Source organism: Dama dama, chromosome 26, assembly GCF_033118175.1.
Source record: "Dama dama isolate Ldn47 chromosome 26, ASM3311817v1, whole genome shotgun sequence".
NCBI classification, from domain to species: domain Eukaryota; kingdom Metazoa; phylum Chordata; class Mammalia; order Artiodactyla; family Cervidae; genus Dama; species Dama dama.
In genome coordinates this window covers 25,178,553-25,198,716 of record NC_083706.1, presented here as the reverse complement: position 1 = coordinate 25,198,716, position 20,164 = coordinate 25,178,553, and the positions used below count along the sequence as shown (strand labels likewise).

At 37.1% G+C, this 20,164-nt stretch overlaps 1 protein-coding gene across 1 annotated transcript in view; it reads right to left on the bottom strand.

Moving 5' to 3' along the window:
- ENPP1 (ectonucleotide pyrophosphatase/phosphodiesterase 1) overlaps window positions 1-20,164 on the bottom strand; it is a 73,696-nt gene that overhangs the window by 26,605 nt on the left and 26,927 nt on the right. The window contains exons 2-9 of the mRNA XM_061130433.1: window positions 12,098-12,170; window positions 9,364-9,480; window positions 8,153-8,278; window positions 7,210-7,270; window positions 6,068-6,165; window positions 4,173-4,252; window positions 3,173-3,292; window positions 2,186-2,295 (exon numbers count right to left, since the gene is read on the bottom strand). Coding sequence (XP_060986416.1) covers window positions 2,186-2,295; window positions 3,173-3,292; window positions 4,173-4,252; window positions 6,068-6,165; window positions 7,210-7,270; window positions 8,153-8,278; window positions 9,364-9,480; window positions 12,098-12,170 — 785 coding nt within the window. The remainder of the gene's footprint in view (window positions 1-2,185; window positions 2,296-3,172; window positions 3,293-4,172; window positions 4,253-6,067; window positions 6,166-7,209; window positions 7,271-8,152; window positions 8,279-9,363; window positions 9,481-12,097; window positions 12,171-20,164) is intronic.

Here is a 20,164-nt window from a genome sequence, read left to right as displayed (position 1 = left end):
GAAGCTGGAGCCCATTATACAGAGTGAAGTAAGCCAGAAAGATAAAGAACATTACAGCATACTGACACATGTATATGGAATTTAGAAAGATGGTAACGATAACCCTATATGCAAAACAGAAAAAGAGACACAGAAATACAGAACAGACTTTTGAACTTTGTGGGAGAAGGTGAGGGTGGGATATTTCAAAAGAACAGCATGTATACTATCTATGGTGAAACAGATCACCAGCCCAGGTGGGATGCATGAGACAAATGCTCCGGCCTGGTGCACTGGGAAGACCCAGAGGAGTCGGGTGGAGAGGGAGGTGGGAGGGGGGATCGGGATTGGGAATACGTGTAAATCCATGGCTGATTCATGTCAATGTATGACAAAACCCACTGAAAAAAAAAAAAAAAAGATTGACTGGTTTGATCTCCTTGCTGTTCAAGGGACTCTCAGGAGTCTTTTCCAGTACCACAGTTTGAAGGCATCAGTTCTTTGGCATTCTGCCTTCTTTATGGTCTCATAACCGTACATGACCACTGGGAAGACCAAAGCCTTGACTATATTGGACCTTCTTTCGGCAGAGTGATGTCTCTGCTTTTCAACACGCTGTCTAGGTTTGTCACAGCTTTCCTGCCAAGAAGCAATCATCTTCTGATTTCATGGCTGCAGTCACCATCTGCAGTGATTTTTAGAGCCCAAGAAGAGGAAATTTGTCACTATTTCCCCCCATCACTCCTTCTATTTGTCATGAAGTAATGGGGCTTGATGCCATGATCTTAGTTTTTTATTTTTTTAATATTTAGTTTTAAGCTGGCTCTTTCACTCTTCTCCTTCACCTCCATCATAAGGCTCTTTAATTTCTGTTCACTTTCTGCCACTGCATATCTGATGTTGTTTTTTCCACGTATCTTGATTCTGGCTTGTAACTCACCTAGCCCGGCATTTCTCATGATATGCTCGGAGTATAAGTTAAACAAACAGAAAGTTTGTAAAAAAATGAAAGTTGTAGTCGGGGGTAAAAATTTGCTTCCCATTTTATTCCTGTACCTGAGAGTAGGAACTGCCATGTCATGAATAACCCATGTGTCAACACACTCTTTCCTCATGAAGACTTCATGAAGATGAACCCACTCATTGATGACTCTCAGTAAAATTGGGAAACGGGCACTTGATGGGCAGACAGTTCTCCAGGCAACAGTTTCTGGGCAGAATTAATGACATCTTCTTCTGGGCACAGAATTTTGTTTCCAGGTCTCCATCAGAGTGCTTGCCCAACCCCAAGTACACTAGGTTGTTCCTTGAGAAGGTCTCTATCAGAACTCAAGAGGCCAGACAACGTGTATCACTACTCTGCAAAATTCTCCAAGTCTAAGACAGTGCTTGGTGCATAGAATCTCAATTACCATCCACGGAATGAAATTAATGGCAAATAACAAGGTGCTTACATGAACCACAAAGAATAAACAATAGCATAAGGTTACCAAAGAAAATATGCATTTCTTATTTGGAATTTATGAACTTTCCCTTTCGTCCCTCAAATACACTATTGTATTGGTTTTATGACATAAATTCCCCAAGTATAAGCCAAATTATTTTGCTAGTCTCACTAAAATGATCCAAAGGGAGTCTTCCAGAAAAAAAGTTGCGTGAGTTGCATGTTTTTGTTTTTGTTTTTCTTCCACAATACCTCATGGATTTTGAATATCAAAGGGAGGTTACTCTAATCAGTTCCACTATAGATGGAATGTTTAAAAAAGTAATTTGAAAATGCAAATCTAGAGGTGCCATTAATATCTTCTTTCAAATAGTATTTTTGGACACCAGAGGGTCACTCCTACATTTGTCCCTTTAATACTTTCGGCTCCTTCTCCTAGTTCTTTCTTCCTGGAGTGAAAATGTTCAGGACCGCTACTTTCACCAGGACTTCAATTCTTATTCCTATCCAAAGATCTGAACACAAACTCCAACATGTTACCACCAGTGCTTTCTAGAAAACCTCCAAAAAAAAAAAAATCACCTCATCTAGTTTTACTATCTATCTACCATCCATCCATTTAAAACTCTTTGAAATAGAGTTCTTATTTTGATAGCTCTCATTTTTCAGATAACATATCATTCAAATGCCAGAACTCAGGCTGTGATAAGAAAATAAAATGTTCTATGTTATAGGTCCTAGAAAAAGTACAGTTATACATACCCATTATAGATTTTATAGATGTCTGGGAAAATTCCATTAATTTTCACATCTGATCCTGGCCAAAAAAACGTGCCTGTCTTCAGGCCTTGATGTTTAGCTGTGAGCCAAATCTGGAGAAGACAGGGAAGGAAAATTAGGAAATTATGGAAGCACCGATTTCTTGGGAAACTGTGTTCGTGCAACTGTCAATGTTTTCCTCTCAAATGCTAGAAAGTTTTGATGTCAATAAGCTCCAGCAGTTAGACTACAAAACAACCATGTAATGAGATTTTGCACAGCAGCAAAAAGAAATTAAATAATCAGAAATTAAATTAACTTAAAGAATATAAACAATTGGTAACTCCTGCAACTTTTATAGACTTGCTTCTACTTAATAGGCTTCTGTTAAAAGAAAAAAAAAATCATGAAAAAAAGAAAAATTCACAAATATATATATATTTAACTTATTGACATATTTTGCTTATGTAACTTAACATTTATTGAGCACTTATTATTGCCAGTTACAGTTCTAAATGGTACTCCTATAAGCAACTTAGATTATTAATTTAAATAATCATCACAATAACTCTATGAGGTAGTTAACAGAATTATTTACAGTATAGAAAACTGGGGCACAGAAAGAATAATTTGCCCAAAAATCACAGTTTTAAATATCAGAGCTAAAAATCTGACATTATAACATGCAAATTAACATCATGCTCTTTTCCTTTTAAGAGGGATATCAAAACTATTCAAATAGACCTTATAGAATTGTTGTGGCAATTTTTAAAAATTAAAATTAAAATTTAAAAAAAAAATTAAAATCTAAATCACAATCAGAATCTTCTAAGTCAGCAAATGCAAACAAAGTCATAGTTTACTCCTGCAGAAACAATTAGTTTTGTGTAAATCAAAATATTACCCCCGGATTACTGCTCTTGCTACTAGGACAAAAAGGTAGCATTAAGCAGAAAAGAAAACTGGCTCACAGCTAAATAAACAACTCACTGGTTCTCCTTTGTACCACTCAGGGTTAAATTTCTCTTTGCTTTTAAGTGCAAAGTGAGCATTCATTTGGGGATCATACATTTTATTGTCAATGATGCCATGGGATTCTGGATAAAGTCCCTAAAAAACATAAAATACAAGTTTTATGCACGTTATGAGTTTTTAATGTTAAGGTTACAGAACAAAATCATCAGAGAGAAATACACAACTGAAGCTACAAGGAATTTAATCTAGCTTAATTAAGGAGAGAAGGACAAAACACTGCGTATTATCAAAATACAACCAACTGCTTAAGGTTTTATGTAGTACTTGTGCTTTAATTTATGTAATAGGAGAAAAGAAATTAGGAATGGTGGCAGCCTCTTAATTTTGAAAAAATTACTGAGATGTCCTTTTGGATTGCTCAGTGAAAAATTTCTGCATTACAAAATCCTTTTTGATTGGGGTCCAAGAATAGCTTGTACCAATATAAGTCAAGTATTAATTCTCTGGCTTCAACCCTGGGGCCTAATGAATTCTACATTTTTTTTTTTTTTCTGGATCCAAATTAAATCTGAAAGTGAAACAAAAAGAGAGCTGTAATCACATCTAGAGTCAGGCAAAGTGGTTTGCTTAGACTCACACATTGAAATGATTGGAAAGACGGCTGAGGACCTGTGAGTGCAGACAATCTGGGGCTCAAATAAAGTAAGCTAAAAACTAATCAGAAAGAACAGAACCTAAGAATCTTAAACTGAAAGGGAATTAAGAAATCATTTCTTGGGGTCTTCAATCACCTCTTTTCACAGATGGGAAATGGAGACCCAGAAAGTAAAGTGACTTTCCCAAGGGCACAACAGGTTAGTAGAAGAGCAAGGACCAGAACCTCAGTTTCCCTGCTTAACTACACAATGAAAAAGAAGTTATTTTTTTCTGATCTGAAATCTGATTATTCTCTTGAAAAATGTTATATTTACATCTCACTTCTGTGAACATATAAAAATTGAAACCCAGAGCTTACTGTGACAATGCTGTAGTGATTGGGGAAAGTTTTTGTTGGATATACTGGTCTCATGTTTTTAGTATATGTCCCACAGGTTTCTACAAGGGGAAAAAAAGATTGTTATTAAATACAACTAACAATCCGTTTCCTTCATTTAGCGTTGATACCACAGACTTCTGAATAGTACTAAAACATGAATCCAGAAGGGATTTACAACCATTTAAAAATTCAGGGTGAATTACAAAGCAACATTGTGGATTCAAACTCAATGTTGAGAGCTAGTTTTTCCTTTTAGTTAAAAAAAATTAAAATAATTAAGCCAATGAAATATTTATCCCATACTTACTAATAACATTAAGTTCCAGATGGACCATAATGATGCTTGCTAGATCTTTGCTATTACTTGGTGGTAACATATCTAAATACAAGCTGTAGTTTTTAAAAAAAACAAACAGCCAAAACAAAACTACAAACTTCCCTAGTTGCTAACTCAGCAAAATGAAAACAAGAATGAAGCAGTAGCTAGGAGGACACTGTCCCACCCTAAAGTCCAAACCAGTTAACTCTAGACAAATTCAACACTGCTTTAATGATAAAAGGCATCTTCTGGCTTCAAGTATTAATACGAGAAGGACAGAAGTCAAACTGTTCCTGATTTAGCCCTAAAGTCACTTTCCTCTTCTGTCTCTACCACTGAGCAGGGAACACATCACTAATGATTCTAGCATTTCAATACCTCATTGCTCAAAATGTTCCTCAGGCTGGTACATGTCTATCTATCTCCTTGCATTCCAAACAGTTCAGAATTATAGGCTATACTTCCTAATTACCCAAAGCAAGGACTTTAGTTAACTATGTATTGAGTTCCTTCCAACTTCACATATAGGTACCTATGGCTCCTTACTTCTGCACTCAGGATATTGTATTCAATGCTATGGAAACAAACTTTCCCCCCGATGATAACAAAGGGCCAGATGCAAGCCTCAAAGCCCGTGAGCCTGGCTGATAAAACAGAGTCTTTCTTGTCCATGTAAGCTCTTTCCTAAAGACTTTTGTGTCAAATGATTATTTATAAAAACTACTTTCTTCCCAGTAGAAATTAAAAACTGAAATTTTTAGTTCTCCAAATAGTTTCTTACAAAGGAAGTACAATAAATGGACCTATGTGATTATGGAGAGTGATTTTGACATTTAAATATTCAAGTCCAACAAATAATGTCTCAGAACTCCAGAAGAATACCAAAATAGTGAATTTACTTATTTCCATTTCAGTCCAGTATTACACTGTGGCTATTTAAATACTGATCACTGATAACAAGTAATGTTCTTCAGCTTTTATACCCATATTTAATTTTTTTTTTCCAATAACGATGATACGAGTGATACCCATATTACTGGTGGTTAATGATTTAAAACTTTTGCATTCATCCTAAGAAAAGACTATTCTACTACTGCATCACTAACTTTTAATTAAGAAATTGGAAGGATGACTCATGATACTAAAGAATAAATAACAAGTAAATATTCTATGTCTGCACTACTAGATTCATCTAAGAAATACCTTCAGTTTTTGAAATTCTACTTTAAGATGTAGTCATATTAGATAAATAAATATATAAATAGTTTGTCCACAAAATGAATCCAAAGTCTAAGGGCAAAAAAAAGTATGTCTTATCCTTAACATCTGTAACCAAGGAATAAAAACCCCGAGATAATCATTATTATCTTACAGTTGTTTAAAAGGCAGTTTTAGAACAATTATAATATTAAAGACTAGGTCCTTATCACTAGGGTTTAACTCTTTTACAATGGAGAAGTTTAGTAACACAGATTCTGCCGTATTTTTCCAAAAAGAGACTGCCTCCTTAGTCTACTGACACTGTGGCACTCCAATAGTATACTCTGTTACTCACTCAGCTTGCTAATAACAGGAAGAAGTCCACCCCAAGTGTGTAAATATTCTGCCCTGAAACCATCCAAAGAAAATAAGAGGGTAGGAGGTGTTTCAAACCTGGGTAATGAGAAAGAAAGACAAAAAATGTGTAAAGAAGAAAGAAGACACAGATCCAGTAAACATTTTCCACTGAGGTCGGGATGTAATCTAAGGTAAACTAACAAACTCAACAAGCATCTTTATAAAGAATATTTTAGAAGTGTCTATATTCATATATATGATTTTGTATTTCATCATGTACATTATCAAATAGTACTGACTGAGCACTCATCCCATTTTGAGGCACCATACAAAGACCATCATTTATGGTCCCTGCTATTCTAAAAGACAGACGAAATGCAACCAAAATGCAATAATATTTCTCCAATTTGTAGGAGAATAAATATTAACAAACAGCATATTCTAAATTGTGTTCTTGTTTCTACTAGGGCAGCTTTATAATGTTTAACAGTTTGGAAAAATCATTATTTTAAACACATAATATATTTCTGAAGATTAATAATTCAAATTACATAGATCTCAAGTGGAACAAAGATAAACATGTCTAACACTGTCACCAAATTTCCACTTTTCAAATTCTACACTAACCTTTCCTGATGACCTTATAAACATAAGGTATTGTATAAAATACTTTAGACAAAAAATGGAAAATACAAATTATAAAAATTATGTAACATCTCTCATAGACATGTTATCCTGAAAATACATAAGTGAACCAAAAATTTTTTTTTTAAAGTTATAAAGTAATTTGTTATAAGTTCAACTTGAAAAACTTCAAATGAAAGTAAAGATCCTTTTTTCCTAAGAAGGAAGACACAAATTCTTCCACCCAGCACTCATTAACATTAAATATTCATAACCTCTCTTTTTTTTCCAGTTTCCAGACCAGGAGTGGGAAGTGGGGGATGAGGGTTGGGGCGTTGGGGGAGAGGGTCATGCCATAATCACTTCTATACCACCAATGCCAAAAGAAGGCCTAACTAAAAATAATATTTATTGAACCAATGAATAATTATTATTATTTTTATCTTTTCAATTTGGAAAGAGAAAGAATGGTACTTCTATAAAAGAAAACATTAGTATCTCAGAGTATTATCTTACCCTGCTGGACACTGTGGCTCATCAATGCTGTCACATTCTTCTTCTGCCCAGCTTTTCTCCCCTAAAATATTTTCAAGAAGTACAGTGAGTTGAACACATTCAACAGAAACAATGGTCGTGATGTTTGTGAGACACATTAGGACACATTCCAAAAAAGAAAAAAAAAATTAAGAGATACATAGATCATGTGGGGTGTGATTCTCAGGAAATAGAACAAATAGAGAGTTATTCTATTTCAAAGTAAGAGTTAGTTGATATCAGGAATTAAAGAATGAATTTATAATTGCAAGACTAAAACATATTGCTGTATTTGTGAGAACTTGAAGGCACCTTTTCCATTTTCAAATTGTCATTAATAATATTTTCAGCCAAGATTTATAACCCTACTCCTATCCACCCAACAGAATCTTCTGCCTTAGTTCCTCTCATACAGAGTCAAATTTTGTCAAAGAACTTCAAGGAACCCTGCAACACCTAGGCAAGACATCAGAGTAACACCAGCTTACATAGAGTCTTAGACACTAACTTCTCTCAACATCAGGCAGACACTGTCCTCGTTTACGATGAAAGAACCTGTTACATAGTCAGCCAAGATTGTGAAGTGATTGTTCCACAAATACAGCATTAAATATGCAGCTAATATCAAAATAACCTGAGGGTGGAGCAGCAGCAGAGTGTATGACTATAGATAAAAAAGACTAGCCATGTGTAGACAATCATGGTTATTAGGCTGGGTGATGCAAGCTTTATTACATATTCTCTCTATTCACGTATATATGTTTGAAACTTTCTTCAAAAAAATGCCTTTAAGATATTTTTTCAGCCAATATGGTTCGTCAATAACTATGACTTCGACTGTAAAAAACACACCCATGCCAACCCCCTCTGAGGCCTAGGAAGATGTCAGCCTGTGTCTGAGCCTGGTGAGGTACAACCTCCTGACCTCGGCATACGGATCCGTGGTTGACACAACAGTCTCCCTTGTCCTTGCAGTCGTCTGAACAGGAGCAGAGGCTTCGGGACAACCTTTTCTCACCACACCTGAATTTGCTGCAAGTCCATATCCGCTCTAGAAACAAATGTCAACATAACACATTTTATGGTCCAAATTCAACATGTCCAAAATGAACACAGAGTTGTCTTCTAGAACGTGATCTATGAGAGATGATGGACCATTTCTTCACCCTCAGTGACTCACAGAACTTTTCACCACAGTGGTCAATCTGAACCAACAGAAAATACGCAGGCAACAATTATCATTTCACTAAAAATCCAGAATCTCATCATTTTAAAATGTAAACGCTGAATGAGAAGCAAGTCCAAAAGAGAGGGAATATACGCATTAATATACATATGGCTGATCATTCTGCTGTAAGGTAGGAACTAACAAAACATTGTAAAGCAACTATACTCCAATAAAAATTAATTAAGAAAATAAAAAATAAAATGTAAACAGACGTAACTTTTATTATACAACTCCCATGTCAATCTTGGCTTATTCCACCAGTCATTGCCAGAGTTCTCCAAATTTCTCTAAATCTAGCTATCATTTAAATGTTATTATTCTATGGGCTTCCCTGGTGGTTCAGATGGTAAAGAATCTGCCTGCAATGCAGGAAACCTGGGTTCAATCCCTGGGTCAGGAAGATCCCCTGGAGAAGGGAATGGCAACCCACTCCAGTATTTTTGCCTGGAAAATTCCATGGACCGAGAAGCCTGGCAGGTTAAAGTCCATGGGGTCACAAAGAATTGGACAAGACTGAGTGATGAATACTTTCACTTTCATACGTAAAAAAGATCAAATCAAACTTTTCACAGTCTGATAGCTTTATTTTAAAGTTTAGGTGGATGTCTTAAGAACTCTTGCTTTAATAAGCCCATAACAGAAAGAGTCATATATTTTTAATCAGCCTTTTTGAACTTAGGTAAAATGCAAATTAGACTATATAGGCTGTCAGCAAATACTGAAAACCAGCACAGTGCTGCCATCCATAAAATTTTTAACAAAGGCAAGATATGCAAATTTTGCTTGTGTCAGGAAATACAAAGGACAAATTTTTTAAAATCTCAAATGGGTTAGGTAAATCACATACCTAAAAGATGCAGAACTTTCCTTTGCTCTTTTACCCCATCTTTTCCCCTGCACATTTTTACCTGGTTCTATACACGTCTCCTGGTAATCTAGACAGCAGTTTCCAAGGTCAACACAAGCAACGTCACAGCGGCAGTTTCCAAATGTTCTCTCAAAACAGCGACCCTTGCAACTCTTAACTGAAAATATCGAATGAGTTAGATGTTTCTAATCATTACATAAATACAAAGCAAACATCAGCTAATGTACCCTAAGTTCAGTATTGAGTTGGTTTAAATACTCTTTTAGAAAACACAGATGGGATGGGCAAAAAGCTAACCAAGAATCTTTTCACAAATACCTATAGAAAGTGACACAGACAGAAGGCAGTAACCTTATGTATCAAGTTTGCAATTTTATCTCTTGCCATAGAAACAAAAGATAATTTTTTTTCTTTTATATAGTATAAACCCTAAGGGGCTAATGAAACTTAAATACATATAGAATATTAAATAAAGGAAAAATAAGAAGAGCTTGTTCTGAATATTTTATGTAGGGTTCTCTAAAAACTGATAATCTCTGAAAACTTCATGAAGACAAAGAGCACCTGACTTACGACACCCTCAGTCTGGTGTAAAGAAGTAATGTGTTTGTGCAGAAAATGTTCTGCTGGACTCATCTCCCACCACACCTGATGTGTCCATTGCACCTTCAGATCCAGCCTGGCTCCCTCTGAGAAGCTTTCCCAAACTCCCCTGTCTAGATGCTTTTTCCATTTTTTAAAGTTTATATGAAACCTCATCCTCCCTTTCAGTCACTGAATTTCATTTGTAACTAGATCATCTGGTTACTAACCCAGTCTCAACCTGGACCACAAACTTCTTAGGGACAAGGACCACATCTGGACGCTGGCCAGCACACTGTACCCCAGGAATCCAGCAAGAGCCGTGACTACAGTTGGTACTAGTGAGTTTTTGTTAAATGGACAAATGCCAGACGTGGAAGGAAAACACTTTGCATTAAAAACAACTTTACAAGACAAGGAGAACAAATGGATGGACACCAAGACGGGAGGAGGGGTGAGGTGAATTGGAAGATTGGGATGGACATATATACACGATTGACACTCTGAATAAAAGAGATAACTAATGAGGACCCACTGCATAGCCCAGGGAACGCTACTGAGTGCTCAGTGGTGACTCAGTGGAAAGGAAATCCAAACAAGAGGGGGTGTGTGTCCAGCTGACTCACTTTGCTCTACGGGTGAAACTAACGCAGTGCTGCAAAACAACTGCACTCCAATAACAACTAATCTAAAACATTCACGCTGTGACTCTTTACTAGGTGTCAGCAACGATCTAGGTTTAATGAAAAATAAATCAGGGTGGTAAGAAAAACAACCCACTTGTAGAATAATGGAAGTCCAAAAGAAAAAAAAAGGAATAATCCTTGCTCATGGTTGTCATGGTCCTCTGACCCAAGAAGACACTGTCACGGAATTTAACTCTCATTTGACACCAGGAAATGAGGCAATTTTAAGGACATGAAATGACAATAATAATTTCTAGGGTCAAAAATACTAACTTTCCTGATCCAAGGGGGAAAACTATCATAATAATAGCTATTACTTGCAGATCATCAGTATGCTTTCATTAACTTAAAAAATAATATGTATTTCACCTTGAGTTTAGATTAAAATTTGTGTTTTCAATCACTCAGTTCTATTTTTATGTGCTAAACTAAACTCAAGGTGAATTACTTAGTGCTTAAACGCTACATAGGTGAACACTAAAATATGTAGCTTCTTAATTTTACTAAATGTTGATATGTTTGCTCTGAATTGTTGCTGCCTAAATATGTAAAATTACTACATTTCATTCATTTTAAAAATAAATGAAAACTTAACAATCACTATTTTTTTTAAAAAAATGACTAATAGTACAATTATGGAATAGTTGAATAGAAGGATTTGTTCAGTTTTCAAAACTGAATTCCCTAGGAATTCATCAATGATTTAAAAGGAGTAAAAATAAAAAACTACTTCAAATCCAAAATAATGACTGCTACAATGTACTGTGATTCAAAGTTTTATTATTTATAGTGATCTTTCCATGTTGGCATGATTACCAAACTTCATAAAAAGAAAAATGTAAGTAACAGCTTAGAAATATCACTATTGTTTTGAAATGACTGCACTTCTAAAAGACTTACAAGCATGTAAGGATGCTTCCAGCTGCCCAGGCATGCTGTTTACCTAGTAACCTCAGGGCTGCTCCAGCACCTAACGCCTTAGAGAGTAAAAGTGGGAGTCCCTGGAGGAAGTCAGGGAGACAGGCTCCTGCATAAGAACCTGTCATCCATGTCTGCTTGTTTGTATCTTTGTTCTTTTTTGTTGTTTTGAGGCCTTTCACTGTTTTTTTTTGGGGGGGGGGCGGTCATAACCCCTCTTTGTTGTTTTGGGATGAAGTTTTGCAAGTAGATAGTATACAGCTAAAATAATAAAAGATCTTCAAGAAGAATGCTCAAACTAGCATCAAATTTGCAGTATCTATAGAGTACTCACCTCTAGAGGTGGAAATGGCAACCCACTCTAGTATTCTTGCCAGGAAAATCCCACGGACAGAGGAGCCTGGTGGGCTACAGTCCATGGGATCGCCAAAAAGTTGGACACAACTGAGTATGCACACATATGCATGGAGTACTCAAGGGATGAGGACATAACTATTGTCTCAATCACATTCTCAAGAAGGCTATCACCTGCACCCGCGCGGGGCACATACACACGCCCAGGCACACATGAATTAGTATACTACTTACTCTCTTTGGCGCAGCTTGGTTTCAACCCAAATATACAACCAAGGATTGTTGTTAACACACAGACTGACAATACCTGTCAGGAGAAAAAAAGAAAATGATGTCGTTTCATTCAAAGCCCTTTTATTTCTTCAAATGTTTTATTTCTTTAAATGCTTCCAAACATGTCGGTGCTGCTCTGTTTCCTGATCTGGGTGCTGGTCACACGACATGTACACTGTAAAAACTGAAACTGCACATTTACGCTTCATGTACTTTTCTGTATGTGTGTTCGACTTCAACCAAAAGACCGAAGATCTTACTTAAAGATTAGCAAACAAATCAATGCCCTCCTAGGTTAATATAGTCAGAAATTTCCCAGTTGATGCAAGTGAATCCAGTCCAAAAACTTATAATTGAAGAAGAGGAAAGGAAAACCTAATAAGCGACTCAATTTTCTACTTTTTAGTCCATAAAAGGTAATATGATAATATCAGAAGCCTCTTCTAACAGTTTTGTTACACAAACCTAAACAGTGTCCTCATATATACTGTGACAGCTTGTGGGAATGAGCAACAGACAGGGTTGAAAGATTACATCCAAGACCCAAATGTTACCATAAACTAACTATGTATAGATTTGGTGCAGGTCACTTTAACATTCCAGACACCAATTTATTCACTTACAAAATTAAAGGGCTGGACTCCCTGGATCCCTAAAAATCTTTCCAGTTCTAATATTTTGCCACCTTCTCATTCTCCAGTACTCTGGACTTTGACATTTTAATATAAGTGGTTACACCATACAACTCCCAAGAACAATGACAGAAGTTTGTGAGTTAGAAAAAAAAGGAGCAGAAAAATCTACAAAATTGTCTTCAATATTTCTCAGTGGAATGGAGCTCCCGCGGCAGTTCTCTGGAATGTCACATTTCTGGACAATCCAGCAAAATCTGCACTGAGCACCAACTACATGTAAAGATTACATCATGCACTGAAACAGACAGTAAGAGATACCCCAGGGAGCTTTGCTTTTTGGGAAAAAGCAAAGTCACAAATGGCGCATATTTGGTTGCAGAATTCTAGTGTTTAAAGAAGAAAGGCTAAGGTGTTTAGTGAGAAGGAGATCAGAAAAGGTTTCACCAAAGAAGCCTCTCAGCTGGGCTCTGAAAGGGAGACATGATGGTGTGTTACTGCCAGGCACAGCTGATGGAAGGGAAGAGAGGACAAGCAGAGGAAACCCACATAAAGCAAGGCCTTCAGGATGGAAGGGATGTGGGAGGCAGCAGATGAGTAATGAGTAGCCTCCTTTTGCAGGCTGGGAAGGTGGTATGGCATTTCCTGAAAACCAAAACGAAGCGATAACAGAGTCAGGAGGATTGGGTGAATGGTGCAGGGTGGATGGTGGGTAAAGGCTTTTAACTTTCCTGAACTCATTCCCTCAAATAAAATATACTGCGTATTGACCATATGCTGGTCTGCGGACTAAGTACTGGGTACTTGGTAAAAAGGAGACATGACCTCTGTCCTCAGGATGCCTACTGTCAAGGGACTGCAGAACTAAAGAGAAACGGAGGGGCAGGAAAACTAAGGAAGCAGGTCTGACTCATCTCAAAGGAAAACGAGGGGAAAGGAAAGAATAGTAAAAGAATAGCAGGCCTAAAATGCAACAGGGTCTAGGTCAGTTTCCTTTTTGGGAAATCAAAAACCTAAACGTATATATGTCCATTAAAATAAATAGCCATCAGAAGAAGAGCCTGAACAAACAAGTAAAGAATAGCAAACAGAACAAGGTATCAAAAGAGAATACTAATAAGTTTTCTTAAGCCTTGATGGTATAAAGCGACACAAACTTATAGAAGGGTGATTCTAAAGGATCTATCAAAAACAACAAAAACTCTCTTATTGTCAACTGTAAATATATAGGGAAATGAAAAAACAGTCGAACTAATCTGTATTTAGCATTCTGTAATAAAATCCCATGGACAGAAGAGCCTGGAGGGCTATAGTTCATGGGGTTGCAAAAGAGTCAGACATAGCTTGGCGACTAAACAATAACAACAACTTAAACCATGAAAATTAAAGTTTATTTCTTTGTAATAAACCTGTCAAGAATAGTTTGAACAATGCTGTATCTACATTTTACCTTAAAAATCATGAAGCTTGGAGGCATATAAGAAAAGTTGTTGGCATGTTTTGCCTCTATGTTAGAAGAATATTTACTTGGAGTTTCCTGCTTGTTTAGAGGATCTGAATTATTTCTTGGATATTTATTGAAACAAAATAGGTACAAAGAAATCACTCAGTCTTTTTTTGTTCTCACCAATTCCCTGAAAAGGAAATGGCAACCCACTCCAGTACTCTTGCCTGGAAAATCCCATGGACAGAGGAGCCTGGTAGGCTACAGTCCGTGGGGTCACAAAGAGTCGGACATGACTGAGCAACTTCACTTCACTAACATAATGCATATTATTCTCTTTATCAAGTACTCATCTAAATATGTGGCTATTGTGTGAAACCCTTTTGCTAAAGGCCAGAGATGCAAATGAAAGCAATTCCTGTCCTGCCAGAGAAACAAAGCATGTGGACATTAAAATGAATGATTACAACAGAACTGGACGAGAGCTACAGTAGAAATATGTAAAAAAAGTGTTAACATGCTAACAGTATAGTGGAGAAAGAAAAGGAGAGAATGGTTATAAAAAGACACCACGAAGACAGAGCTGGACAAAAAAGGATTTCCCCTTCAATCAATAAACAAGGTCTGAGTGCCTGCAATATGCATGGGATTTCAATTCTGTGGAGAAGTACAAAATTAAAGCAAAAAAGAATTTGTGGTGAAATCTCTAATCTGAGTTGATAATCTACTCAGGACAACAACTCTAGAATTTATTGATGATAAAGATATGAGATAGTGAGAAGCAACCTAAGAATTAATGTAGACAGTGCCAATGTGTCACCCATGCAAAGGTGCAGAAACTGTTTTTTAACTGTAAAGGCTAGTTGTGGCTCATCAACATGATGCCACAAAGTCCTGCAGCAAAACCAGACTGAACCAGTCAGCTCCAAGAGGGCAGATAAAGTAGGATAAATGTCACCACTTTCCATGCCTTGACTTATCTCTGTGTTCCCATACCAACCCTTAAGAGCTGGACACTGGCCCTGACTCATCTCCATGTTTCAAAAGCACCTGGTGTTGGGCAGATGCTTTCAAGTTTTACTGAGAGAGATATGTGCTTTGAGAGACACACAGTGGTCAATCGCTCTGAACTGGCCCTGACTTGACCACAGGATCTCGCCTGTGCAGATGAAACCTGGAGATGTCCAAGAGTTACCTTTGCTTCATCACCATGCTTCATCTCTACCTGGGGGAAGAGGGGGATTTGTACTCTGCTAGGCACAACTGGTGCCATGTGCAAAGGGGCAGGAAGGACTGTGTATGTCCCTGCTGCCCCAGAAGTCTCCACCCCTTTCCTAGAGCCCTGATGTCCTGTCTGCCTCCTGACCCTTAAAATTCACTTACTCCCCTCCCTTCGGGGAGAACGTACCTTGGGAGCATGAACACCCCTTCTCCATTCTCTGGTCATTGAGTAAAAGCCTGACTTGCCTGCACCAAACTCAGATTCGTTATTAGCAGCACACACCTGAGTGGGAAAGAACTCCTTGAGCAATCAGGGGTTGGGGGGAGCTTTGGTTCAGCTAGGGCCCCAACAGAGGGGCCTGATGTCTAATTCTGGAACAGATCTATGCAACGGTGCTTTGTGTGATGCCAGGGAAGGAAATCATACTGGTCTGGGAAAGAGGAAACAACAATGATGGCAGTAAGAGCCATCACTTGTACAGGACAGTAGTAACCATCCCTTCGGTGGTACTTACTACGTGCTAGGCACTATTCTATGAGTTTTATATCAAATCATTTAATCCTAACAGTAACACTGAGACACAGATGATTGTGTTTACCGAGTTTAAAGATATAGTTGCAGAGAGGTTAGCAACTTGCCAAGGATCACAGTTCGTAAGTGACGGGGGTGAGATTCGAACTTAAGCGGTCAGGTGGTGAAGGGAGTGGGCAGTCGGTGGTGGGGGAGGACCAGTGGAGTGGCTGAAAGGTGGCCTTCAGGGCAGTCACTGAGAAGCTGTTGAGGTGTCTGAACATGGAAGGAACATGACTGGATTTATAAATTCTAGAAAGGTCTTCTGGTGACACTGTGGAAGTCTGCGAAGTCACTCTTCTGCCTGCTTTCTCTCAGGAGACGCTCTGTCCTCAGGACGCTCAGGTTTCTTCCTCACTCCCAGTTACTGCAGCCTGACCGTGCTCTGAGAGATCTGTTTATCTGTCTGCCTCTGACTGGACTGTGAGCTCCAGGGAGGCATGGATTTATTTACTCATCTTGGTATTTTCCAGGCCTAGCACAGGGCCTAACACACAGGCGTCCAGTAACTGCTGACCTGAAAAATCAGTACACTAATTAAACACAACTTGGAGGAAAACTATAAACCTCCCCCCTTTTCTTCATGTGAGTTGACAAAATCAATCAGTTTGTTAAGTGCCTTTATGTCTGCTTTATATAAAGGGCACCTATAATGAATAAAGGCAAAAAGCAATTTTTTTAAGGAGATGGAAGATGGCTGGATTTGGTATTCAAATGTGACAGACCCCCCCCCCCCAACTTGAAGATGAATTACTTATCTGACCACATTGCCTATCAGTCTTCTGACCTTTGACCAAAGCTGCGTACTTCTGGAAACCACTCTGAAAGAACTCAGACCAAGACACTGCTGAAGTCTTCAGGGGATTTCCTTTCCTAGAGGACGAGGATTAGATCTTAATGCAAAAAGTCTGGTGCCAAGAAATATCCACTCGAGACTCAAAGATATGAGAGGCCCAAAGATAATGTCTTGTTCTTGAAGAACTCTGGAGTGTTACAAAGTTCAGTACAAAAGTTAGAACAACTGCTTGAGTGGATGGAGGAGCTTTCTAAAGACAAAGTTCTAACTCTTGTACAGCCTCTTACACACAGCATCATTTTAGTTATATTTGACCTCAATGAAGATTCCCCCAAATGGCGTGAGATGTTATATAACGGGTCAGATGAAAATGGGGAAAGAAGACAGTAACCCTGGGCAAGCACATCACTTAGGGGCAAGCCTCACACCCAAACTCTCAGTGAAACCTAAAGCTCTGAAGAAGCTGACATCTGCCTGGCAGAAAGGGGTTCGGTTTCAAAATGGCAAGGGCTCAGAGCTTCCATAACAAACCCATATACGTTTAGGATCAGTATACTGGAGAACCTAGAAGCTAGCATGGATATTAGTGATCCAGAGTAAAGTTTACCTCATTCTGGCATTTTAGGGATCTTCAGCATAACAGGAAGCTCCTCCCTGCCTTACTTACTTACTCACTTACTTACTACTTACTCTAAGTAAACTCTAATCAACAAATTCTGCCTCCATTCAACCTACCTAATCCCTCAATGCTAAACATCAATGAACAACCACCATGATTCACCCATCATTTGAGGTAAACTTAGAATACAAAATGAACAAAAAGAAAAGATCTAAGATAAACAACAAAGAAAAAAAAAAGGAAGAGGAAAAAAATATTTAAAACAAACCCATCTAAATGGCATTGTTAATGGCATTTAAGAAGATATGAACAAATCCTGAAATCAAAAGGTCCTAATATCAAGCATCCAGAATAATAAATCGAAGGCTCGTACTTAATCACATCACTGTAAAATACCAGGACACTAACAATAAAAAGATCTTAAAGTAAAAGTCCATGCCAACTTCATAAAATAAGCAGTAAAGATGTGTAAGATCAGAGTTAGTTCTTCCTTGGAGGATAGAACTAATGGAGAGGTCTGGACCTAGAAAGATCTGTGTAAGTTTATTGATTTCTAGTTCAATCTCTTCATGGGTTACAGAATTATTTAGATTTTCTAATTTTTCTTGACTCAGTTTTGATAAGGTGCCTTTTTTCCTTGGAATTTTTCACTTCATCTACATTTTCAAATATATTGATATAAATGATTTACAATAACTGTTATCTTTTCAGTATCCGTAGCATTGGATTTGTGTTTTTTTCATTCCTGATATAATTTGTGCTGCCTTCTTTTTGCTTAAGCAGGTTCACTAGGGGTAATATTACTTTTTCAAAGAAATTGTCTTTTACTTTGTCGATCTCTTTACTATGTTTATTTTTTTATTTTACTGACTTCTGGTCTTATCCTTATTTTTTTTCTTCCATATCCCAGGTCTAATTTTCTGGATTTTTCTTTTTTTATATATTAGTGGATTTTCTTTTACTAAGTTGTTGATATGGATGTTTAGGTTATAGTTTTTTAGACTTCCTTCTCTCTTTTTTTATTTTTTAAATTTTTTTTCATTTATTTTTATTAGTTGGAGGCCAATTACTTTACAATATTGTAGTGGGTTTTGTCATACATTGACATGAATCAGCCATGGAGTTACATGTATTCTCCATCCCGATCCCCCCTCCCACCTTCCTTCTCTTTTAATATAACTTTTATTCTAACTTTTAAGCCCCTAAGACCTTGTGATTTTATAAGTTCATTCAGGTATACCCAAATATTTACAACTTTATGCATTTTAATACCTTTTTTTCCTTTACACCTTCCATCTGGGAAATCAGTTACCTTCTGCTTAAAAAAATCTTTTAAAATTTTCCTGATGGCAGAGCCTCTCAGTAATTTTTGCATAAACATGTCTTTATTTTGTTCTGATTCTTAAAAGATATTTCTGGACGAGTATACAATTCTAGCCTGGCAACTGTTTTCTTTTGGCACAGTGAAGATCTCATCTCTTTGTACTATTTTATGCTTTTAATCATTGCTATTGAGAGTTCAGTTGCCTGTCACACTGAAAAAAATGTGATATTTTTCTTCTATACCTTCAGTGATTTTAATTTTTACCATTATATTCTGCCATGTTATTCTTTTTTTTTTGGTATATAGCTCTTTTATGGATTGGGTCTTTCATTAGTTTGAGAAAGTTATCATTTCTTCAAATAGTGTCCAAAATGAAAGGAAAATAGATAATATTATCAGAAATCAATAAACCTACAAAGTTTTTTAAAGAACCAAATAAAATTTCTAGGAATAAAATGAAAAATAAAATGAACAAAATTAAGGGGTTAGGCTTCACATTAGAAGAAAGGAAGAGTGGTGGAAGACAGAATCTGTGAGCTGAAAGGTAGTTCGGAAGACATTAACTAGTATGTATCACAAAGAAAGATCACAAGAAATTCTTCTCCTAATTCAATTCCCTATTATTTCTCCCGTATTTTCTTTAAAAAATGGTCAAGAATTTTATAATCCGAGTCTGATAATACCATCATCTGAAGTTGTTGCTCGTCTTCTTCTGCTGTGGGATGTTTCTGCTGGTTTTTGCTCCCAGTGTGTGCTTGATCGTTTCTAAATGTATTCTGTTCACTTATGCTAAAAATTTCCAGGATTCTTTGAAGCCTAGGATGAAGGTGTTTCCCTCAAGAAAGCATTTATGTTTGCTTCTGCCAAAAACATCGGAGAATCATCAAGTTTGAGATCATCTTTACAACTTAAGGTGGATAAAGTGAGATTAAGTGAAGTGAAAGTTACTCAGTCATGTCCGACTCTTTGTGACCCCATGGACTATACAGTCCGTGGAATTCTCCAGGCCAAAATACTGGAGTGGGTAGCTATTCCCTTCTCAAGGGGATCTTCCCAACCCAGGGATCAAACCCAGGTCACCCTCACTATAGGCGGATTACCAGCTGAGCCACAAGGGAAGCCCAAGTGAGATTACCTCGTATGTATCTTTACACATGGGAAACACACCACAAATTACACAATAGCTATGGTCCTTCAGAGGATGTTCTAACTTTAATACATCATAATATATTTATAATATAATACACAGCATATAAGATATATAAGCAGGCAGAATTTCTTTATAAAACTAAGTTCATGACTTCAAAATTGTATTTCAATTTCTGATAGCTTCCAAAAACATATCTTTTTTATCTCTGTCTCTCTGACCCATGTTCAACCTAATCAAAATCAATTTAAGAAATATTAGTGTCTGCCAGTAC